Source organism: Sceloporus undulatus, chromosome 2 (genome assembly GCF_019175285.1).
Source record: "Sceloporus undulatus isolate JIND9_A2432 ecotype Alabama chromosome 2, SceUnd_v1.1, whole genome shotgun sequence".
In the NCBI taxonomy this organism is placed as follows: domain Eukaryota; kingdom Metazoa; phylum Chordata; class Lepidosauria; order Squamata; family Phrynosomatidae; genus Sceloporus; species Sceloporus undulatus.
In genome coordinates this window covers 15,210,612-15,228,795 of record NC_056523.1, presented here as the reverse complement: position 1 = coordinate 15,228,795, position 18,184 = coordinate 15,210,612, and the positions used below count along the sequence as shown (strand labels likewise).

The window sequence follows — 18,184 nt, the reverse complement described above, 5'->3', positions numbered from 1 at the left end:
CACCTTTCAATCACTGAAAGAGAGGTGGAATATAAATGACAATAGTGGCACCAAGAGGCTCCAGAAAAGCATGATCAGTGCCCACCTTTCTTTTAATCTTATGTTACCCCTGACTTCCTTTTATATTCTGTGTTGTTTCCCCATATAAAAGACCTTTAGATGCCTCTTGCATGTCCCTACCTATTTACCAAGGTTAGCTATTTATTACATTTATTTGTTAAATGCCATGACTCCATCTTATGGAATCCTTGGGATTTGCAGTTTTGTGAGGTACTTAAAAGTCTGTCCCAGGAACCACTAATGCTGTAGTTGGGGTGGGGTGGGGTGTTACACTGGAGACATCTAACATCCTTACCAAACTACAGATCCCAATATTAAGTAGACTGGAACCATGACCGTTAAAGTAGGATCCAAGAATTATAACTGTGTGATGTAAATACAGCCCAGGTCACATTTTACATTGCTGTCGGCCCTCTGTATCCATGGATTCTTTATCCACAGATTGAACCATCCATGGTTTGGAATACATATATAATGTATGTATGTATGTATGTATGTATGTATGTATGTATGAAGATATACATATTTCCAAAAAACAAACCTTTTATTTTGCTCTTTTATATAAGGGACACTATTTTCCTGTGCCATTGTATTTAATGGGATTTGAGCGTCCACGGATTTTGGTATCCATGGGGGGTCCTGGAACCAAACCCCAATGCATACCAAGGGCTCGCTGTACATTAAACATTAGACAGTCTCTCAGTGCCTGCCCCTCTTCTCCTGTTCTCTCTACTCCCCAAACACACAACCCTGGCCATATACTGTACCATTCTACGATCTTTCTGCTTCCCCACAAATTTGGAGAAGAAGGAGAGGCACCCTTTAACTGTGCCCAAGATTCTCTCAGCCCCCCATCCTCCTTGTAGCCATGCTAACCTTGTCCTGGGTAATTATCCACACTGCACAGTTATAGCACTTTGGCCTTGCTTTAATTACACTGCTTCCATTTTACAGAATCCTGGGATGTATAAATTGGTTGAGGTGGTATAATTCTCTCATCTACTTCCCTGAACTACAGCTTTAGAGCTCTCTAGCAAATGACTCTAAGGTGACATCAAAGGCTTTCGTGGCCAGCATTCATAGTTTTTTGTAGGTTTTCGGGTTATGTAGCATTGTTCTAGAAGAGTTTGTTCCTGACTTTTTTCTCCTCCCAACTCAGCAGAATATGCAGTGCCAGAAAGGCTTCTCCCGTGCCCCGGAAGAAACAGTGGGGCGTTCCAGGTGTGCGCTGAGGGAATGAGCCCCCATTACTTCTAATGGGGCTTAAGTTTACATGTTTTTTCCTTTACGCGGTGGGATCCAGAATGGATCTCCCACGTAACGAAGGGCCAATTGTATATTCCCCACTCACTTCCATACCAGCACTCTCTGAAAATGCCAGTCACAGATGCTGGTGAAACATTAGGAATAAGCTCTTTTAGAACATGGCCACATAACTTGGGGGGAAAAACCCAAAACCTCCAAAGGACTCTTAAGTACCTCACCAAACTATCAATCCCAGTATTCTGTAGGATGGAACCATGGCACTTAAAGCAGAATCACAGAGGCATACGTAACGAAGAATTCTAAGCACCTCACCAAATTACCAATCCCAGGATTCCTTACGATGGAATCATGGCACCTAAAAAGTGGAATCGCAGAGGGTAGCATGGATATAATCTTGGTCTGCAGGATTTGCCTGCATCCCAGTCAGGGCTCAGGAAAAGGTGACTTGGCGGTGGAGGGATTACATCTCCCAGTATCCCCCAGTTTCAGTTCCCTTCTCTCAGATGTCTTGTTCCAAACTGACAAGTGAACCTTGCTGTGTTTCTGTGCTTCCCCAAGGGCCCCTTCTTGGTGGTGTTTATGCTCTGGACATTCCTCCGTCTTCAGGATGGATGGACTGGTGGACACATGAGAGGCTTCTGATAGAAAAATCCATCTTTCTTTGGCTCTGGTCCCTATCCTGGTGGGAGGGCTCAAGCCTCTCTTGCAATAGTGTGTGTGTGTGTGTTTGTGTATTTGTATAGGACAAGAAAACTCAGATCAAGCCAGAGCAGGAATGGGATGATGGCTGGTAATAACATGAGCCCAACTTCCCTCCCTTCCCTGTTTTCCCTTTCTTCAGGCACATGATTTACATCTCCACAGAGACATAAGCCAGAAACTCCCTCCTTGACCTTTTACTCTCCCTTGGGGTGCGAAACACTATTTGGAGAGGACTTAACCCTTCTTTCCTGGGGCCCTGTTTAACAGGAAAGCCTTGAAGGTGGCAGGTCAATTCAGGAGGGGAAAATAGACCTGGAAAAAAGCCTGGGACACTGTCATAAAAGCATGGGAAACTCACTGGCACCATGGAGCCTCCAGAATTGGGTATAAAGACCCACCATTATAGCTTCCGATTGTTATTTTTGTGCCACTAATTTGGAGGATCTTGACATATTCCCACCCAGGACTGCTAGTTAGCGAAGGGTGCAGAAATGTTTTCGTCTGCCCCAGCAAACATTGTGCATTGTAACCACAAAGTGCCATGGGCAGGGCAGGGTTCAGACATGCTGTGACCCTAAATTATATTCCAGTTTATTAGATCCTTCCTTCCATTGGAAGGCTATTTTTGTAATGTTATTTACTTAGGGCCATCTTGTAACCGGAGGCCTTGCTGCGGCAGTTTAATTTACAAGCACATGAATATGATACTGGCCCTAGGCAGCTAGCAGAGAAATAGCTCCAGAGGACATCATACCCTCCAACTGTCCCAATTTGGCAGGGATAGTCCTGATTAATCCTCTGCCGTCCCACTTCTTCCCAATGTCCCAGTTTCTCTCTCCTCTCATTTCCCCCCTTTGTCCTCAGCTTACTTCAGGCGGGGTACAGACCGCCCAGAAGAGACACCTCCTCGGCGCCTCTCTCTGCTGCACAGCTGCACTGCAGCATACAAACTGCGCACAGCCACGCACCAAAAAAGGAGCTCAAAAAGCGGCTCCTTTTTGCTGCACTGCAAAGTGCCAAAGATGGTGCATATACATCGCAGATGCGCAGCTCCATATGGAAGCTGTGCAGCTGCGACCTAATGGTTACGTGTGCTGCATAACGGCAGTGCGTGCATGATGTGCTAGAGTTGCGGGGTGTGTGCACACGCCGCCCCAAGGCAACCCTAGCATGTCGTGGACACGCTGCAAAGGGCCCGTCTGGAGAGGGCCTTCAGTTGCTGCAAGCAAAAGGGGGTTGCAGGGAAACAGGACAGAAGAGGGCAGAATCTTGCCTTTCCCAGTGGGCTCAGGCAAAAGCAAACTGCTGCATTCTCTCCTGGCTTATCTGTTCTTCCTCATTAATAACTTTTTCCGTCTTGACTGCACTTGGATGCTCGTTGGTCGCACATGCATTGGTTTTCATCGTTGATGTTTTGGAGTTTATAGCACGTTCCTCTAGATCAGTGGTTCCCAAACATTACTGTACTTTTTTTATGTGTGTAGAAAATTACACCTCTTTCACAGTCTTATTCCCTGAAGTGGTTTTAACTGAAGAAAGGTAGCATTGAATCTTTTGACTTTCTGCTTGCAAAGCATGTGAGATCCAGGGCACTTCATGGTAGAAAATGTTTGATTAGAACTGGGGAGACACAGATTCAGTTTTCCTACTTAAGCAAAAAAATACCTTGAGTCAGTCACTTGTCCTTACCTACCTTGCAGGATTGTTGTGAATTCCTTGGTGGGAAGAAAAATAGCTTTGTGAATAGTGTTCTCTCATACCCTCCAACTGGGAGCCAGCGTGGCATAGTGGTTTGAGTGTTGGACTAGGACTCTGGAGACCATGATCTGATTCCCAGCTTGGCCATAATACCTACTGGGTGACCTTGGGCAAGTCACATGCTCTCAGCCTCAGGGCAAAGCACTGGCAAATCTCCTCTGAACATATCTTGCCAAGAAAACTCCATGACAGGTTTGCCTTAGGGTCGCCATAAGTCAGAAATGACTTGAAGGCACGCATTAACAATCTAACTTGATCTGGCAGGGATTGGTAGTCTGTCATTCCGCTTTTTCAACTGCTTTCAGAACATTCCTGTTAATCTCTCTTCCTTCCTTTTCATTCTCAGCTTACTTTAGTAGTGGCAAATGGAGTTCAAAGTGCTAACGTAGTTTGTGTGAATGAACTGAGGAGAGGTGAGTGTGGAATCTTGCTCTTCTCTGTTGACTTAGGGAAAAGCAAGCTGCTGCAGCTACTACTAGTTTGCTCTTCCTCATTAACAGTGTTTGCCCTCTTGACCTCACTCAGAAAATACTTGACCACATGTGTCCCAGGTCATCTCTGGACCTGGTCCTCTGGCCGACTTCACGGCAAAGCTGAGCAAAGCTTGCACACAAGGAATGTTCCAAACTGAATGGAAATATTTATGGGTGTGCATATGTGTTAGAGGATCACCTCAATGACATTGTATAGCTAGTTGCTGTTTCTTCTCCTCCTTTAAGAAGGAAGGAAATCAGGATTGGATTTGTTTGTTTACAGTAGGGCAAACAGGGTTTGTTTATAGCAGGGCATAAGTGTGGGGATAGGGGCTAATCCCCAAGAGGCCACATCCTCCCAGCAAACCCAAATACTTCCATTCTCTTTTATAGTCCCTCTCTAAATAGTAGCAGTTGCCATTTTGAGATGGATGACAAAAGGAAACTGCAGTACTTTTGGGCAGTGAGGAGTTACGCAGTCTTGTGCGCATGGGGTGGGGTGTTTTGAAATATCTGGGATATTTTCTGGACACTTTTCATGTGAAAATCACCTGAAAAACACACCCATTTTTAAAATGGGGATATTTGGGGACAGAGATGAGCTTGAGGGGCCATTAAAGTGGGTTCCAGGTGCCACCTTAGCCCATGGGCCACATTATACCCGCCCTGGATTCTACCCGTTTTTCACCTACCCTTCAATCAAAACAATACCCAGCATGAATGTCTTATACATGAATCTTTAAAAGAAACAAGCAAACAACACCAAAGCATTTAAAAGACAGGTCACAAGAGGGGGAAAAAGAGGAGGAGAAGGAAAAAATGAAAAACAGCATGGCAGACTCAGGCACCTGCCATGGCTAAAAGATTCAGTTCTTGCAATGACCCGCTGGGACAGAAACATGTTCAGGCAGCCTGACAGAAGGGCCGCTGCTAGGTGACCAAAGGTAACTGGTCTCTGGTGTATATGAGAGAGAGAAAGGAATAAAACATTCCTGTCCCCAGGCGGCTACCCTGAGTTTTCAGGTCTCAGAGCACCACTGAAGTCTCAGAGAATTGCTCTATTTTTCCAGGTCTCCAGCCTGTATTTTAAAATCTCAGGGCAAACATAGCTGGAGGAGGCAAAAATCTGCTTTGTGTTTTTCTTTATGACTTTTGAGCCTAGTTGTCCATCTCTGGTGTCTCACAGGGGCCAGGTCTCGCTGGCCCAGCTCAAAGGTGTTTATGAAAATGTCATACAATGTCATGTCCTCCAACAGTTCCGATTTGGTAGGGACACTCCCAATTCATCTTCTGTCTTCCCACTTTTTCAGCTGCCTTTAAAATGTCCCAGTTTCTTTCTCTTCTTTGCATTTCCCCGTTTGTCCTCAGCTTGTCATATATACTTGACTATAATTCGACCTCATGTACAAGTCAAGGGCAGCTTTTGGGGCCATAATTATGGATTTTGATATGACTCATGGATAAGTCGAGGGTAAAACTTAGGGGCATGTAAGAAACAATCTAAAAGGTGAAGCAAAGGAAACAATGCAAAAGAACTTTTAAAATTCCGGCAAGCATAACTTTGTGCTCACACTAAAGGATGGATGGATAACAAAAACCAGAGGAGGCTTGGTGCCTCCAGGACAGATTATATTCTTGACTTTCACCAGGGGATGACTCCTTTTTAAATAAGAGTTAAAGTATAATACATACATTGACCCATAGATAAGTCGACTCAGTTTTTTGGGATCAATTTTTTGACTAAAATTTCTTGACTTAAACATGAGTATCTACAGTACTTCAGTTGCTGCAAATTGAGGTCAACTTATCCACTTACTTCAGTCGCTGCATACTGAGGTCAAACAACAGTTTGCATTCCACTAATTCAGTGTGGGTGGGCGAGGGAGGAAAGGAGAGGGTGGATTCATGGCCTTCCCAGTAGGCTCAGGCAAAAGCAAACTGCTGCAGCATCTCGTAGTTTGTCTGATATTCCTCATTTAAAACCTTTGCCATCTTGATCACACTCAGATGTTGCTTGACCACATGTGTCCTGATTTTTATCTATGAGATGTTGGAGGATATGGACTATTGACAGGAAGGATAAGGGTCAGAGGAACAAACGAGATAGAGTACAATTGGTCCTCTGTATCCACGGATTTTTTTATCCACTAATTCAACCATCCATGGCCTAAAAATATTCAAAAACAATAGAAATTCCCAAAGCAAACCTTGTTTTTGCCATTTTATACAAAGGGCACCATTTTACTCTGTCATTGTATATACAGTAATGGGACTTGAGCATCCACTGAGTTTGGTATCTCCAGGGGGTCCTGGACCCAAACCTCAGGAGATACCACTATAATTGCATGCACACATACCCACCATGTCATTTGGAGCAGGACAAAGAGTGGAGGGCCAGTGTTTCAAGTTGTTAGTCTCTGTTAGTCTGAAAGGTGCTGTAAGATCTCTTTGCGTACAGTGTTTCAACTTGTGAACCTTGGAAATAGATCTCTAGTAGTAACCCGTTCCAACAATGAATGGTTTTGTCAAATTAATGTGGAGTGCAAATGACTAATGCAATACCAGTTCAAGCAGGCAGTTTCTAAGTTGTTTGAGGCAACAGTATGTAGGAAACAATTATATCATAACCTTCAATTGTTCCAATTTGGCAGCGATTGTCCCAGTTAATCTTCTGCTGTCCTACTTTTTCTGTTGCTGTTAAAATGTCCCAGTTTTTCTCTCCTCCCCACATTATCCCCCTTGGTTTTCAGGTTACTTCTATTCCTGCAAACTGAGTTAAAAATGCAAAGTTTCTTTGCACTCAGTTATCTCAGCAAGGGGAAAGGAGAGGAGGGAATATCTTGTTCTTCCCATGAAGCTGACGCAAAACTAAACTTTTGCAGCCTTTCCTAGCCTTTGTGCTTTTCTCATTAATACCTTTTGCCATTGTGATCACACTCTGGTGTTTCCTGACCACCTGTGTTCTAGTTTTCATCTATGAAATGTTGAGGGGAGGGCATGCTTTGTATCTAATGCAAACCTTTAGTCCACTAAAATTAATATGCACGTATTATTAGATGAAACACCGATTGAATGGTCATCTCTCTTAGGAGTGCTTTAGATATGGCTTCCAGCGTGGCAAAGGGTCAGACTAGATTGCCCTTGAGCTCCCTTCTAGTATTAGTAGTATTAGCTTACATAGTACCAAGCCCTCTGGCCATCTGCATGTTGTACATAATGGCCTATATTCTGTTTGTTAGACCTAACTAAGTAGACCCTTTAATTACTGAAAGGTGCATCAACTTTAGTGTAAATCCTATTGTTTCAATTTGTCTACTCTAGTTAAAGCTACAATAGGATTTCAGTTTTGTTTTTTACGAAACAGTGCTGGAAATCCACATTGTCTCTCACATGCATATCAGCAAATGTGCACAGACATATAGGGGCTCAACAGGCCGTCCATTAAGTCCACGTGGCATCCACATAATGCATGCTCCAACTCCACTCCCAGGCCAATGTGACATGGTGCGCCGCTCCACATGTCATGCGGCATCACAGCATGCAACGTCACTCCTCTAGCGTTTCTGCATTTACATGACGCAGTGCCAAAGGAACGTGGAAAAGCTGCATGCCAGTGGCTATGGGGCCCTTTCCTGGGTGCAAAAAGGAGCCGCTTTTTGTGGCTCCTTTTGGCACCATGGAAAGGAAAGATTGGGGCTGTGGCTTGCGGTTGCCATGGCCTCGATCCGACACAGATAGAGGCAGTCTGTAGAGCCCCATACTCATTAATTTGCAAGTGTAACACAACAACTGTGACATCATAAGAGCCCCACATTGTGACATCTGAAGAGCCCACCCCCTAGGCCTCAGGGAATCCCAGAGTGACCTGCGGCCAATTCACACTGCACAATTATAGTGCTATTATTCCACTTTAACTCCCATTGTTCTGTCCTATGGAATCCTAGGATTCCATTTTAGGGAGAGTGGATTTAGAATTCTTAGCCAGAGAGCTGTAATGCCTCCCCAAACTACAAGCCCCATAATTTCCTGGGATCTTGCTAAGGCAGTTAAAGTGGAATTATAGCTCTATAACTGTGTGGTGCAAATGGGCCACTGGTAATGGTAGAACTATAACGGAGGTACCAGAAGCTCAACAAATAAAACTGCTTTATATCATAGTCAAACTTTTGGTCCATTACTCTCTGCTCAGACTGTTGCCAGCAGTACTTGATCTCAAGTGAGGTCGGTGCGAGGGAACACATTTGTTTATGTATTTATTATATTTATAGATCTCGCTATATCAAAATTACTCAGGTTGTCTTAACACAAAGAACCTGCTGCAGAATGAATGAAGCCCAGCCTAAATGGGTATCCTCTACGTTTGCCAAGTCAGCTATGTCAGGCTCTGAGATTTCCATGCCTCTGAATCTGAAATCATAGCTTTTGATGTCATAGCAATCAGGTCCCAGTGATGTCATTGAGTATGAACCACAGTGTAAGAAGTCTATCATACTGGGTTTTTTCCATGCAGAAACAGGATTTAAAACAGGGAAATCCCACAAAAGCAGGATCATTTTCACACGATGCCCCATGTTAACACATACACAAAGTGAAAAAATCCCGCAGAAGCCAGGTTGTTTTTACATGACGTCGTGGGCATTGAGCATTAATGTGAAAACAAACCACACAGAAAGTGGACAAAATAGGCTGCTTATCCACAGGTCATATCAAAATCCATAATTTTAGCCCCCAAACCTGCCCTGAACTTATTCATGAGTTATAGTCGAGTATATATGGCACTTTACATTTAAAGTAATTTAAGGAAACTTGGTCTAGAATGGGCAGCTTTAGAAAAGACCCACTTCTAGGGCAGGGGAGCCTGCCAGGTCTGGCTTGTTGATGTGGGTCAGTGCAATCAAGTCTGTTTTGGGACTCTCCTGTGGACACATGGCTATGGGGAATGTCACAGTTAGTGACACTTCAGAATTCATGATGACAATCCCAATGACTGGGATAGAAGTTTGCATAGAATGGGCAGAACATCAGTTCACATGAGACGCTTTAAAAAGTGCCTTTGACCTCCAATCCTGGCCTTTGTGTGACATGGAAATACTGTAGGTTTAATGCAGGCTAGGAGGAGGAGGAGAAAGAATGGATATTCCAGGCATGGTGGATTTTGCATTTGCTTCCACAGTTTAAGCAAGAGACTTGCAAATCCCCTTTTTTTCCAATTTGCTCACACTCAACAAAAGCAAAGAGAACAGACTGCCATGGGAGACAGCAGGGCTTTCACTCCTCCATCCCACCCAGCACTCCAAAGGCAAGGTTGGCATGACTTTAATCCCATCTTTATATCAATTGTATTGCTTTTTAGTTCCTTTAAAAAAGCAAATTCTTGTTGTGTGCCTTCTAGTCATGTCCAACCTATGGTAATCCTAAGACAAAACAATTACAGGGTTTTCTTGTAAGATTTGTTCAGAGGGGGTTTGTGTTTGCCTTCTTCTGAGGCTGAGTGAGAGTTGCCCAAAAGCACCCCGTGGGCTTCCATGGCTGAACAGGGGTTTGAACCCTGGTCTCCAGAGTCATAATCCAATTCTCAAACCACCACTGTGTTATCGCAACCCAGTAATGAAGATTCTTGGCTCATAACAAAAGAGATTCTTTATTTGTAGATTTGGTTGCAAGTGAGGAGCGGCCTCATCTGTCTAGCACAGGAAAATCCACAACTGCACTACCAGTTGGCAGAGGCATTGATGGGATCAGAGCAGGGCATAGAAAGGGAAATCAACCCTTTTCTCCTTTACTGTGTTTCTGAAGAAAAAAAAATCATCTTCTGGAATTTAAATTGGGGAGAGAGAACTTCCATCACTGGCTCTAATGGAAAACTTCCTCTCCCCCATACAAAAAGTAGTACAGGTTGAATCTCGTTTGTCTGAAAGGCTTGAGACCTGAAGTATTTCAGATTTTGGAGTTTTCTGGATTCTGGAATATATGCATATACACAATGAGGTATCTTGGAGGTGAGACTCAAGTCTACACATATCTTGAAGTCTATATTGTGTATATTTTATGCATGAAACAAAGTTTGGGTACAATGAACCATCAGAAAGTTGTGTGTCTTCAAGTCATTCCCAGTTTATGGAAATCTATCTTGGTTACCTACATGGACAATTTTGGATTTTGGAATATTTCAGATTTTGGAATTCCGGATAAGGGAGACTCAACCTGTAGTAGTACTTCTCCTTTCTTCCTATCTTTTCTTTTCCTTTTCAAACATCTTCTTCTGATCTTTTCCCACTTTACACAGCCTCCAACTCTCCCTGCCAAATCCGGACAGTTGGGGGGTATGTTAATTCCAGTCCAAGGACATCACAAGGTCAGTAACCAGATGGCTCCTCCAGATGGGGCCAATATGTCAGGAGGTTGCTGGAGGCTTAATGAAGTAAAAAAAGCTGAAATCACTTTCATATCCTACTCTCCAGCTGTTCCAATTTAGCATGGACAGTCCCATTTAATCCTTTGCCATCCTACTTTTTCAGCTGCTTTTAAAACGTCCCATTTCCCTTCTCTTTCTTCTTCCTCTCCCCTTGTCCTTGGTTTACTTTATTGCTGCAAACTGACTTTTAAGTGTTTTGTATTCAGCTCTGCAGAGAGAAGGTGTAATCTTGCCCTTCCCAGGAAAAAGCAAAGTGCTGAAGCCTCTCTTAGTGTGTTCTTCCCCATTAATAACTGTTGCTATCTTGACTACACTGTGATGTTGCTTGGCCATATAGCCTGTTTTTCATCTGTGCTATTTTGGAGGATATGGAAATGCACATTGAAATACTGCGTAGAGTCTGTCTTTAGAAGAGAGAAACCTTTGGCCCTCCAGGTATTTTGGCCAATATACCTGGATAGCTAGCTAACAATGGACCTTACTTCACTTTTGCTAATGCTTTTGTAAGACTTATCTGGAAATTTTTTACTTTTGGTGTCCTTTTTCTTGTTTTGATTCCCTGTCATCCCTATTCCAACACTGATTTTGTCTGCAGTGACCAAATCTGAATGTCTTTAGGGGGTCGGTTTTGCTGTTGTTTTCTGCAGTCTGCTTTAGTCAAATGACAGTCTTTAAAACTTTTTTTCATAAATCTAATTTAATAATGCATTCAACCATGTTTTAATATAATAATGTAAGCTTTCCTTATTTGAAACTCCTTGGGTGAGAGCTTTCCTTGGGAGTGTAGATCTGTACATGCAGAGTTATGTTTTGCTGAAATGAAATGTGAAATACTGACTGAACATTTATATCTGCATCAAAGGTGCAACTCTGCTTCCTGATTCTTGAACCAATTAGAGACGTTCTGCACCACATACATATGTCCTACCACTTCCAAAGGAAAAATTGCACTGACATAAGACATCAGCAAAGCTCCAGCCATTGCATACCCTATTTGGCAGGCACAGTTGCAGTTGATTCTCTGTCCTTCCCACTTTTTCAGCTGCTGTTATAATGTCCCAGTTTTTCTCTCCTCCTCCCACTTTCCCCCTTTGCGCTCAATTTACTTCAGTTACTGTCAACTGTGCAGAAGGAGAGAATGGGTGGTGGTGGAATCTTGCCCTTCCCTGTAAACTCAGGCAAAAGCAAACTGCCTCAGCTTCTTGTTTTTTTAACATGAGAGAACACCTCACTAGGAATTTCTTGGTCCTCTAGCACAATTCTGTGGTCAACATCTGCCAGAAGTTGACCCTAGAATTGCACTGGAGGAGCTACAAATGCCTAATGTTCTCTCTAGGAACATTTAGGTCCTCCAGCATGACTTCTGGCAGAGGTTGATTACAGAGTTGTGCTGGAGGACCTAGAGATTCCAAGAGAGAATGTATTAATCAAATCTGTGAATAATCAAAGCCGCAAAAGTTAAAGCCACAAATGTGGAAAGCCGAGTGTCAATAAATAAATATTTCTTTTTTCCTGTGCAGATGCTAAGTCCTCTTCAGAAATGTGGCTCTGAAGGCTGCCTTGTAGACTGTGACTTTTTACCCTGGCACCGCAGCACCCTCCACCGGCGACAACAAAGCTGTGAGGAGTCAGAGCCAGGAGAGGACAACGAAAGACGGGGCCAAGAGGCACTCCGTCCCCCGAGCATCCGCTTGGAGGTTACGGATGCGACGGCCTGTCCTCAGCTTCCACTACAAGACCCCGGAGGTGTGTGGCGTTCCCGCAGCGAAGGGCGCTTGGACCAAAATGGGGTGCCGTGTCAAGGAGAAACTGAGGGGGACAAAACCGGAAGCGGGTGGAGTTTGCCATCCCCTAAATCTCTGCGGAAAGAGCGGCGGCTAAGAGGGAAAGTTGCGGCTGCAAAGGAGCACTTGAGAAATCTCTTTGGCGGCTCGAATAAAGTCAGTGGATACACCGCTTTGTCTTTTTCTGGCTCCGGGGCCTCATAAGTTCATCCCTTTTATTACCGGTTGTCTTCCTTCTCTTCCCCCAACCCTCTGGCTTTCATGAGAAGCATGAGCCTAGAATTTTTTTTTCCAGCTTGCTCATATAAATATTTTAGTGTCTTTGTTCCCAATGGTTTTAATCTCTGGAATTTCCTGCAGTGAAAAATGTATCCCAAGGCTAAGTCGAAAGCTGATAATTAATTGTCAAGGAAGGGTTATGGCAGAGGGCCTGGGAGCCCAAACTCCTCAGTTCTCTGTAGATCTGTGTGGCGAAGGACAGAAGGGTGACCAGTTCGTTTGCCTGGTTGTCTGACTGACTTGTTATTCTAACCCTGAGCCTGGGAAAGTTACATTTTGGAGCTACTCTTTCCAGAATCCACCCCACCCTGTCTTCACCATCATGGCCATTCCTGTCACAGAGTCAAGAAAGATCTAGGATAGAGATTGGTAACACGTGGCTCTCCAGATGTTGTTTGGCTGAAGCTCCCACCAGCCCAATATAGACAGTGTCAAGGAATGATGGGAGCTGCAGTCCAACAACTTTAGAATGCCTCACACTCCACATAATGCTTGACCTAGAATACCACACAGCCTAGAAACAGTGGTTTCTTAACCGAAGGCATCATTTGCAGAACACAAGTATAATCTCAGCTATGTAACAAAGGGCAGATTGCAAGGATGACACCATTTAATTTTGCCATGTCTGCAAACGAGTTCCAGCTTTTTTTTTTAAGTGTGTTATAATTTTGGTTTAGATTTCCCATGCATGGATTCCTAAGGCCAGCACCTGGGATCCATGTTGGCTAAGGGCCATGAGGAAGAAACGGAGCTTGAATTCTCCAAATATGAAGAGGCTGAGTTTTCTGAGTTTTGGGTCATAGTGAGGACTTGAATAGCAAGCAATAGCAAGTACTGTACATATCTATACGCTTGGTCTCTGGAACTCTAGTGCTGGGAGTTGATGACTGTGCAATATGGGGGATTTTGAGAGCTGAATTCCAAAATGGTAATTGTGCACCGCAAACTCTGGTCCTCAGTTACAGTGCCTTGCCTGGAGACTACTTCAGTCTTCATGCTGCAGAGGCACAATCCGATTCAGTATAGACAATTGGAGAGGGGGAGCTGTGGATGATCTGGATAAGGGATGTGTATTCCTTGCCTAAGAAAACCCTATGAAAAATTCATGGGGGTTGCCAAAAATGAACAGGCGACTTGAACACATACACATATGTAAAGCATCTAGGAAAGGTCATTTACTAAAAGCGATCCTCAAGTAAGGGATCTTTTATTTCCAAGAATGGATGAAAGGTAGATCAGAATTTGTTTGCTGGTTTATGAGATGATTTCCGTAGTTTTGGCCAGACCACACAATATATCAGCAAACCATGAGAAGCCTAGCTTATTGGTTATCAGTAGTGTGCTGGTGTTATTTGCTGCCTGGTTGCTTCTGCCTATGGTGAATGTGGCTAACAAAGCATTGCTCTCTGATTTGATTTCTCATTTTTTCACAGTGGGGTCCCTGGTTTGTTTCACTTCCAAAAATCCTGTGGCTTAGTTCTTTGTTTGTTTTGCTTGTTCATCTGGTTTGCCCAGAAAGAGTGAAACAAACCAGAGAGGGGAAAACATCCATGTACTTTGAATAACACAATAAACAAGCCACACCTATGGTTTGATAATGATGATGATTGTTGTTGTTATTATTAATATCCCACCTTTCTCCCTATATAGGGACTCAAGGCAGCTAACAACAAATTTAAAACTATAAGTGAAAAACAATACGAAAGCATTAAAATAATAAATATAAAGTTTAAAAAACAATTAATTTTAAAATTTTAAAAGATTCCACATTAAAAATATTAAAATGTATTTAAAACTATTTACAAAACTTGATATCTGAATTGCACAGCATTTAAAAGCCCAAGCCTTGTGAGTCTGAAAAAGTGTGATAGCACAAAAATGTTTCTACCTCCTACCAAAATGAAAGCAGGGATTTGGCCATCCTGGCCTCTCTAGGGAAGGAGTCCCAAAGCCTGGGAGCAGCCACTGAGAAGTCCCTCTCCCTTGTTCCCACCAGTTCATCCTGTGAAGATGATGGGACCAACAAAAGGGCCTGTCAGGATGGTCTTAGATCTTTAATGGGCTAATAGAGACATGGTCCTTCAAATAACCTGGATCCAAGCCGTATAGCCATTCCCAATACAAGATTGAGCAGCGTGTGAACTATTCAGACATTTTAAGCCAGGATTCCCATATTTCCCTAGCTTCTTGATTGTCCCAGAATAAAATCCCATTAAAATATATATATACAAGCCAATGAAACAGGGAAAGTCCTCAGCTGAGGCTCCTCCAGATACAGTAAAGCAAATATGTAAGGCGGTTGTGGTATTTGTTACTGTATTCTCAGTTTTATTTTTAAAAGTATAGCCAAATGATGTTTCTGTTGTCCTAGACTACTGTCTGGCAATTCCTGGCACCAACTGCAACACTTTATTCTCAACCTTGAGTGGGTTTCTTTTTTATTCTGAGGCACATCAACTACTATGTGATATCAACTACTGGTTAGACTATAGTGTCTTCAATTCCTTTCCCCATTGGCTCTAATTAATTTATTGATTTGCCCAAAGTCAACTTAAAAAAAAAAAGAAGTTAAAAAAATATTGGGAACACTGAGACACACAAAAAGGGGTTGGGGATCCTTAGGGAAACTATGGGCTGCATTTTGCCCAACCCTCCTTCAAAAACTTGAAAGATTATAAAGAACTTGAGACCTGTAGCCATGTGCTTTATTTTATCTGTTGGTAAATCTGGAGTGTTACAGAGCTTGGGCTCTTTTCTTTCTGTGTTTCAGTCTCTGGCCTCGAGTGTGGAGTCAGATTTGGGATCAGACTGTGACAGTACCCAACAGACACGTCAGAGGCAGAAACACCGGCGGTGAGTGGAGCAGTGGAGTCTAGTGGTCGTGCACACAGTTACACAGTTACACTGGTCCTAGCATTGAGGAGAATGAGGCAGATACTTCAGGGCAGCAGATATTTGGGGCAGCAAATCATAAAATCATAGAATTATAGAGTTGGAAGAGACCAAGGGCCATCCAGTCCAACACACTGCCATGTGGTTAGTTACTAATTTATTATTATGGCATTTTTACTGGCAGGGAGATGGAGATTCTTGTGACATTTTCTACTTCAAATGCCAAAACACTTTGGCTGGCTTAGGCTGGTGTGCACCTTGAATTTGGAAGTTTATGGGGAAGGACACTGTTTACTTCTCCTCTTCAGTCAGCAAAATGTCTTGGATAAGCCTTGTATAAATGACTAAATCCCTTTTGAAAAACCTCATTTCACTTCCGACTTTACCAGGTAGTGATTATTGTGATCCCAGAGCCCCTCCAGAATGTGTGATATCACAGGAATATATTATTTATTTATTTATTTATTTATTTAAGATGTTGTAAAGACAATTTAAAGGATATAAGTATTCTAAATACTCCATGTAGTGGAGAAATATCTATATAAATAATATTAAGGACCTCATCACATGGGAGAAATCGGGGGTTTAAACAGTGATTATTCCGTGCAAAACATGATATTGCAATAAAGATTTTCACACATATTGCTATTAAACAGGCAATAAACAGCAACAAATCACTTTCAGGATTTCCCTATTAATGATCTTAATTGCAATATTGCATCTTGCATGGGATAATCACTGTTTACCCACAATTTTGCCCAGTTATCCCCACGTATTAAGGTCCTAAGAGATTATCATACTTCTCTCAGTTATAAGTGGGGCCCAATTCAACTTTTACTTCTGGTATGAGTTCACTATATGGGATTTATGTAAGACATTTTCTCTCAGCCTCAAGCCTGTGCTGTTCCCAAATCCTCACCTCCTAAAACCTGAAATGTGAGGATAATAATATGGTGGATTGATCTTCTTTGTAGTGTGTTGACTGACATAAGGTCTTTGAGTACTTGAAAGATATGCCACATCAGTCTTCTGATGAGCTGAACTATGATTCCTGTTATCCTCAGGATACAGTATTTGGCCATTCAAACATAGGATGAGGGGCAGTGGCATCCCTCAGGATGGGAGATTTTCGTGCTGGCTTTTATTCCCATGCTAAGCACAGAATGTAAACGCATAGGGATGGATTCTATCACACAGTTCAGTCCCCAGGCAGTACTCAGCCCATACCCAATCCGGGTTTCTCCCGGACCTTTTAAAGAACGGGAATAAAAGATGGCGCGATAATCTCCTAAATGTTGCCTGGTACAGAGGGGGGCAAACTGCTTTGCCCTCCCTTCCAGGCCCAGCCAGACTGTTGCAGCTCCCACAAAAGACATCCATGGCTGCTGCTGCACCAAACCCTGAAATCAGTGCCCACCAGACTCTGAAGTCAGTGCTGAGGCCTCTGGAAAGCCCATTTAGGGTACCGTGTGGCTCCTGGGCAAGCAGGAAAGCACCCTTTCTCACTTGCCCAGCAGCTATGCCAGTCTGTCCAGCTGTACCACCCCACTGGGTGACACCCCCCTTCTAGTGTCAGTCATCTTGCATGGTTTTCTGCTTCATCACCACTGCTGCATTTTAACTCTCCCATCAGCCTGCAATGAAGGAGAAATCCAGGATTTACTGTTTCAACTGACGCAGTCGGCCAGGACCTTTTTTAGTCCCTTCAATCTGGGATTCTCAAGGTTTTCCAAGGGAAGTGGCAACCTTCCACATGCTTCCCTACCCCTGGTTCAAACATTGTTTTGGGACAGGACAGTTAGGAGAGCAGAGAGAGGTGGAGAGAGCGTGGGAAAGGTGCTCCCCTTCTTTGTAGCCTGCTCTTTCTCCATTCCATGCTGACCCTCTCTCCTGCAGCTTTGAAGTTTTCGCGTGTGAGTTCCCCTGTGCAGCTTGGCCTCAGTTGCCTCTTTGACATCATTATGATTCTGATTATCCTCATTATCATTACAGCAGGAGGAATAAAAAAACTTTCCTAAGGCTATGGAGCTCAGGAAGCCAGGGTACACACTCGCTAAGGTAATTTGCATCTAATATTTTGTCTATTAAGAATGGCATTGTGTGCATTTCCTTTAATGTTATCTAGCAAGGCCTCCAGTTATTATGTGGAATGGGAGATGAAGGGAGGCTTCATTAGACTGCCCAGCTGAGCCCCTGTCTCCTAAGCAATAAGAGGAGCCTGCCTGGACAACAGTGTTGCAAGGATCCCATGCTAATTAGGAAATTTTTCAAGATAAGACACATATGCACCCATCCCAGCATCTGTTGATACTAGGGAAAAATGCATCTTCCACATCTGTAAACCTCCGGTTTCCACTTGTAAACCTCTGGATTTTCTGGGGCAATCTGGGTCTTGCATGATAAATCAAGCTGAATAAGTCACTCTGTTTGCTTCCATGCCGTGAAACCATGCAGTTAATGAAATGAGCTAGGTTCACATTATAATGACTTTGTTAGTCTTTAAGATGCCACAACATGAGACTGTAGCTATGCAGGCTACAGAATGAGGGCATTGT

At 43.3% G+C, this 18,184-nt stretch overlaps 1 protein-coding gene across 3 annotated transcripts in view; it reads left to right on the top strand.

Moving 5' to 3' along the window:
- The window catches only part of LOC121920324 (regulator of G-protein signaling 8-like), a 58,533-nt gene that overhangs the window by 5,038 nt on the left and 35,311 nt on the right, over positions 1–18,184 (top strand). The window contains exons 2-4 of one of the 3 annotated variants that reach the window (XM_042447456.1): positions 12,195–12,614; positions 15,508–15,590; positions 17,625–17,687. In XM_042447456.1, coding sequence (XP_042303390.1) covers positions 12,195–12,614; positions 15,508–15,590; positions 17,625–17,687 — 566 coding nt within the window. Of the gene's footprint in view, positions 1–12,194; positions 12,615–15,507; positions 15,591–17,621; positions 17,688–18,184 lie in introns of all 3 variants that reach the window. The other 2 variants (XM_042447455.1, XM_042447457.1) reach the window with 2 other exon arrangements.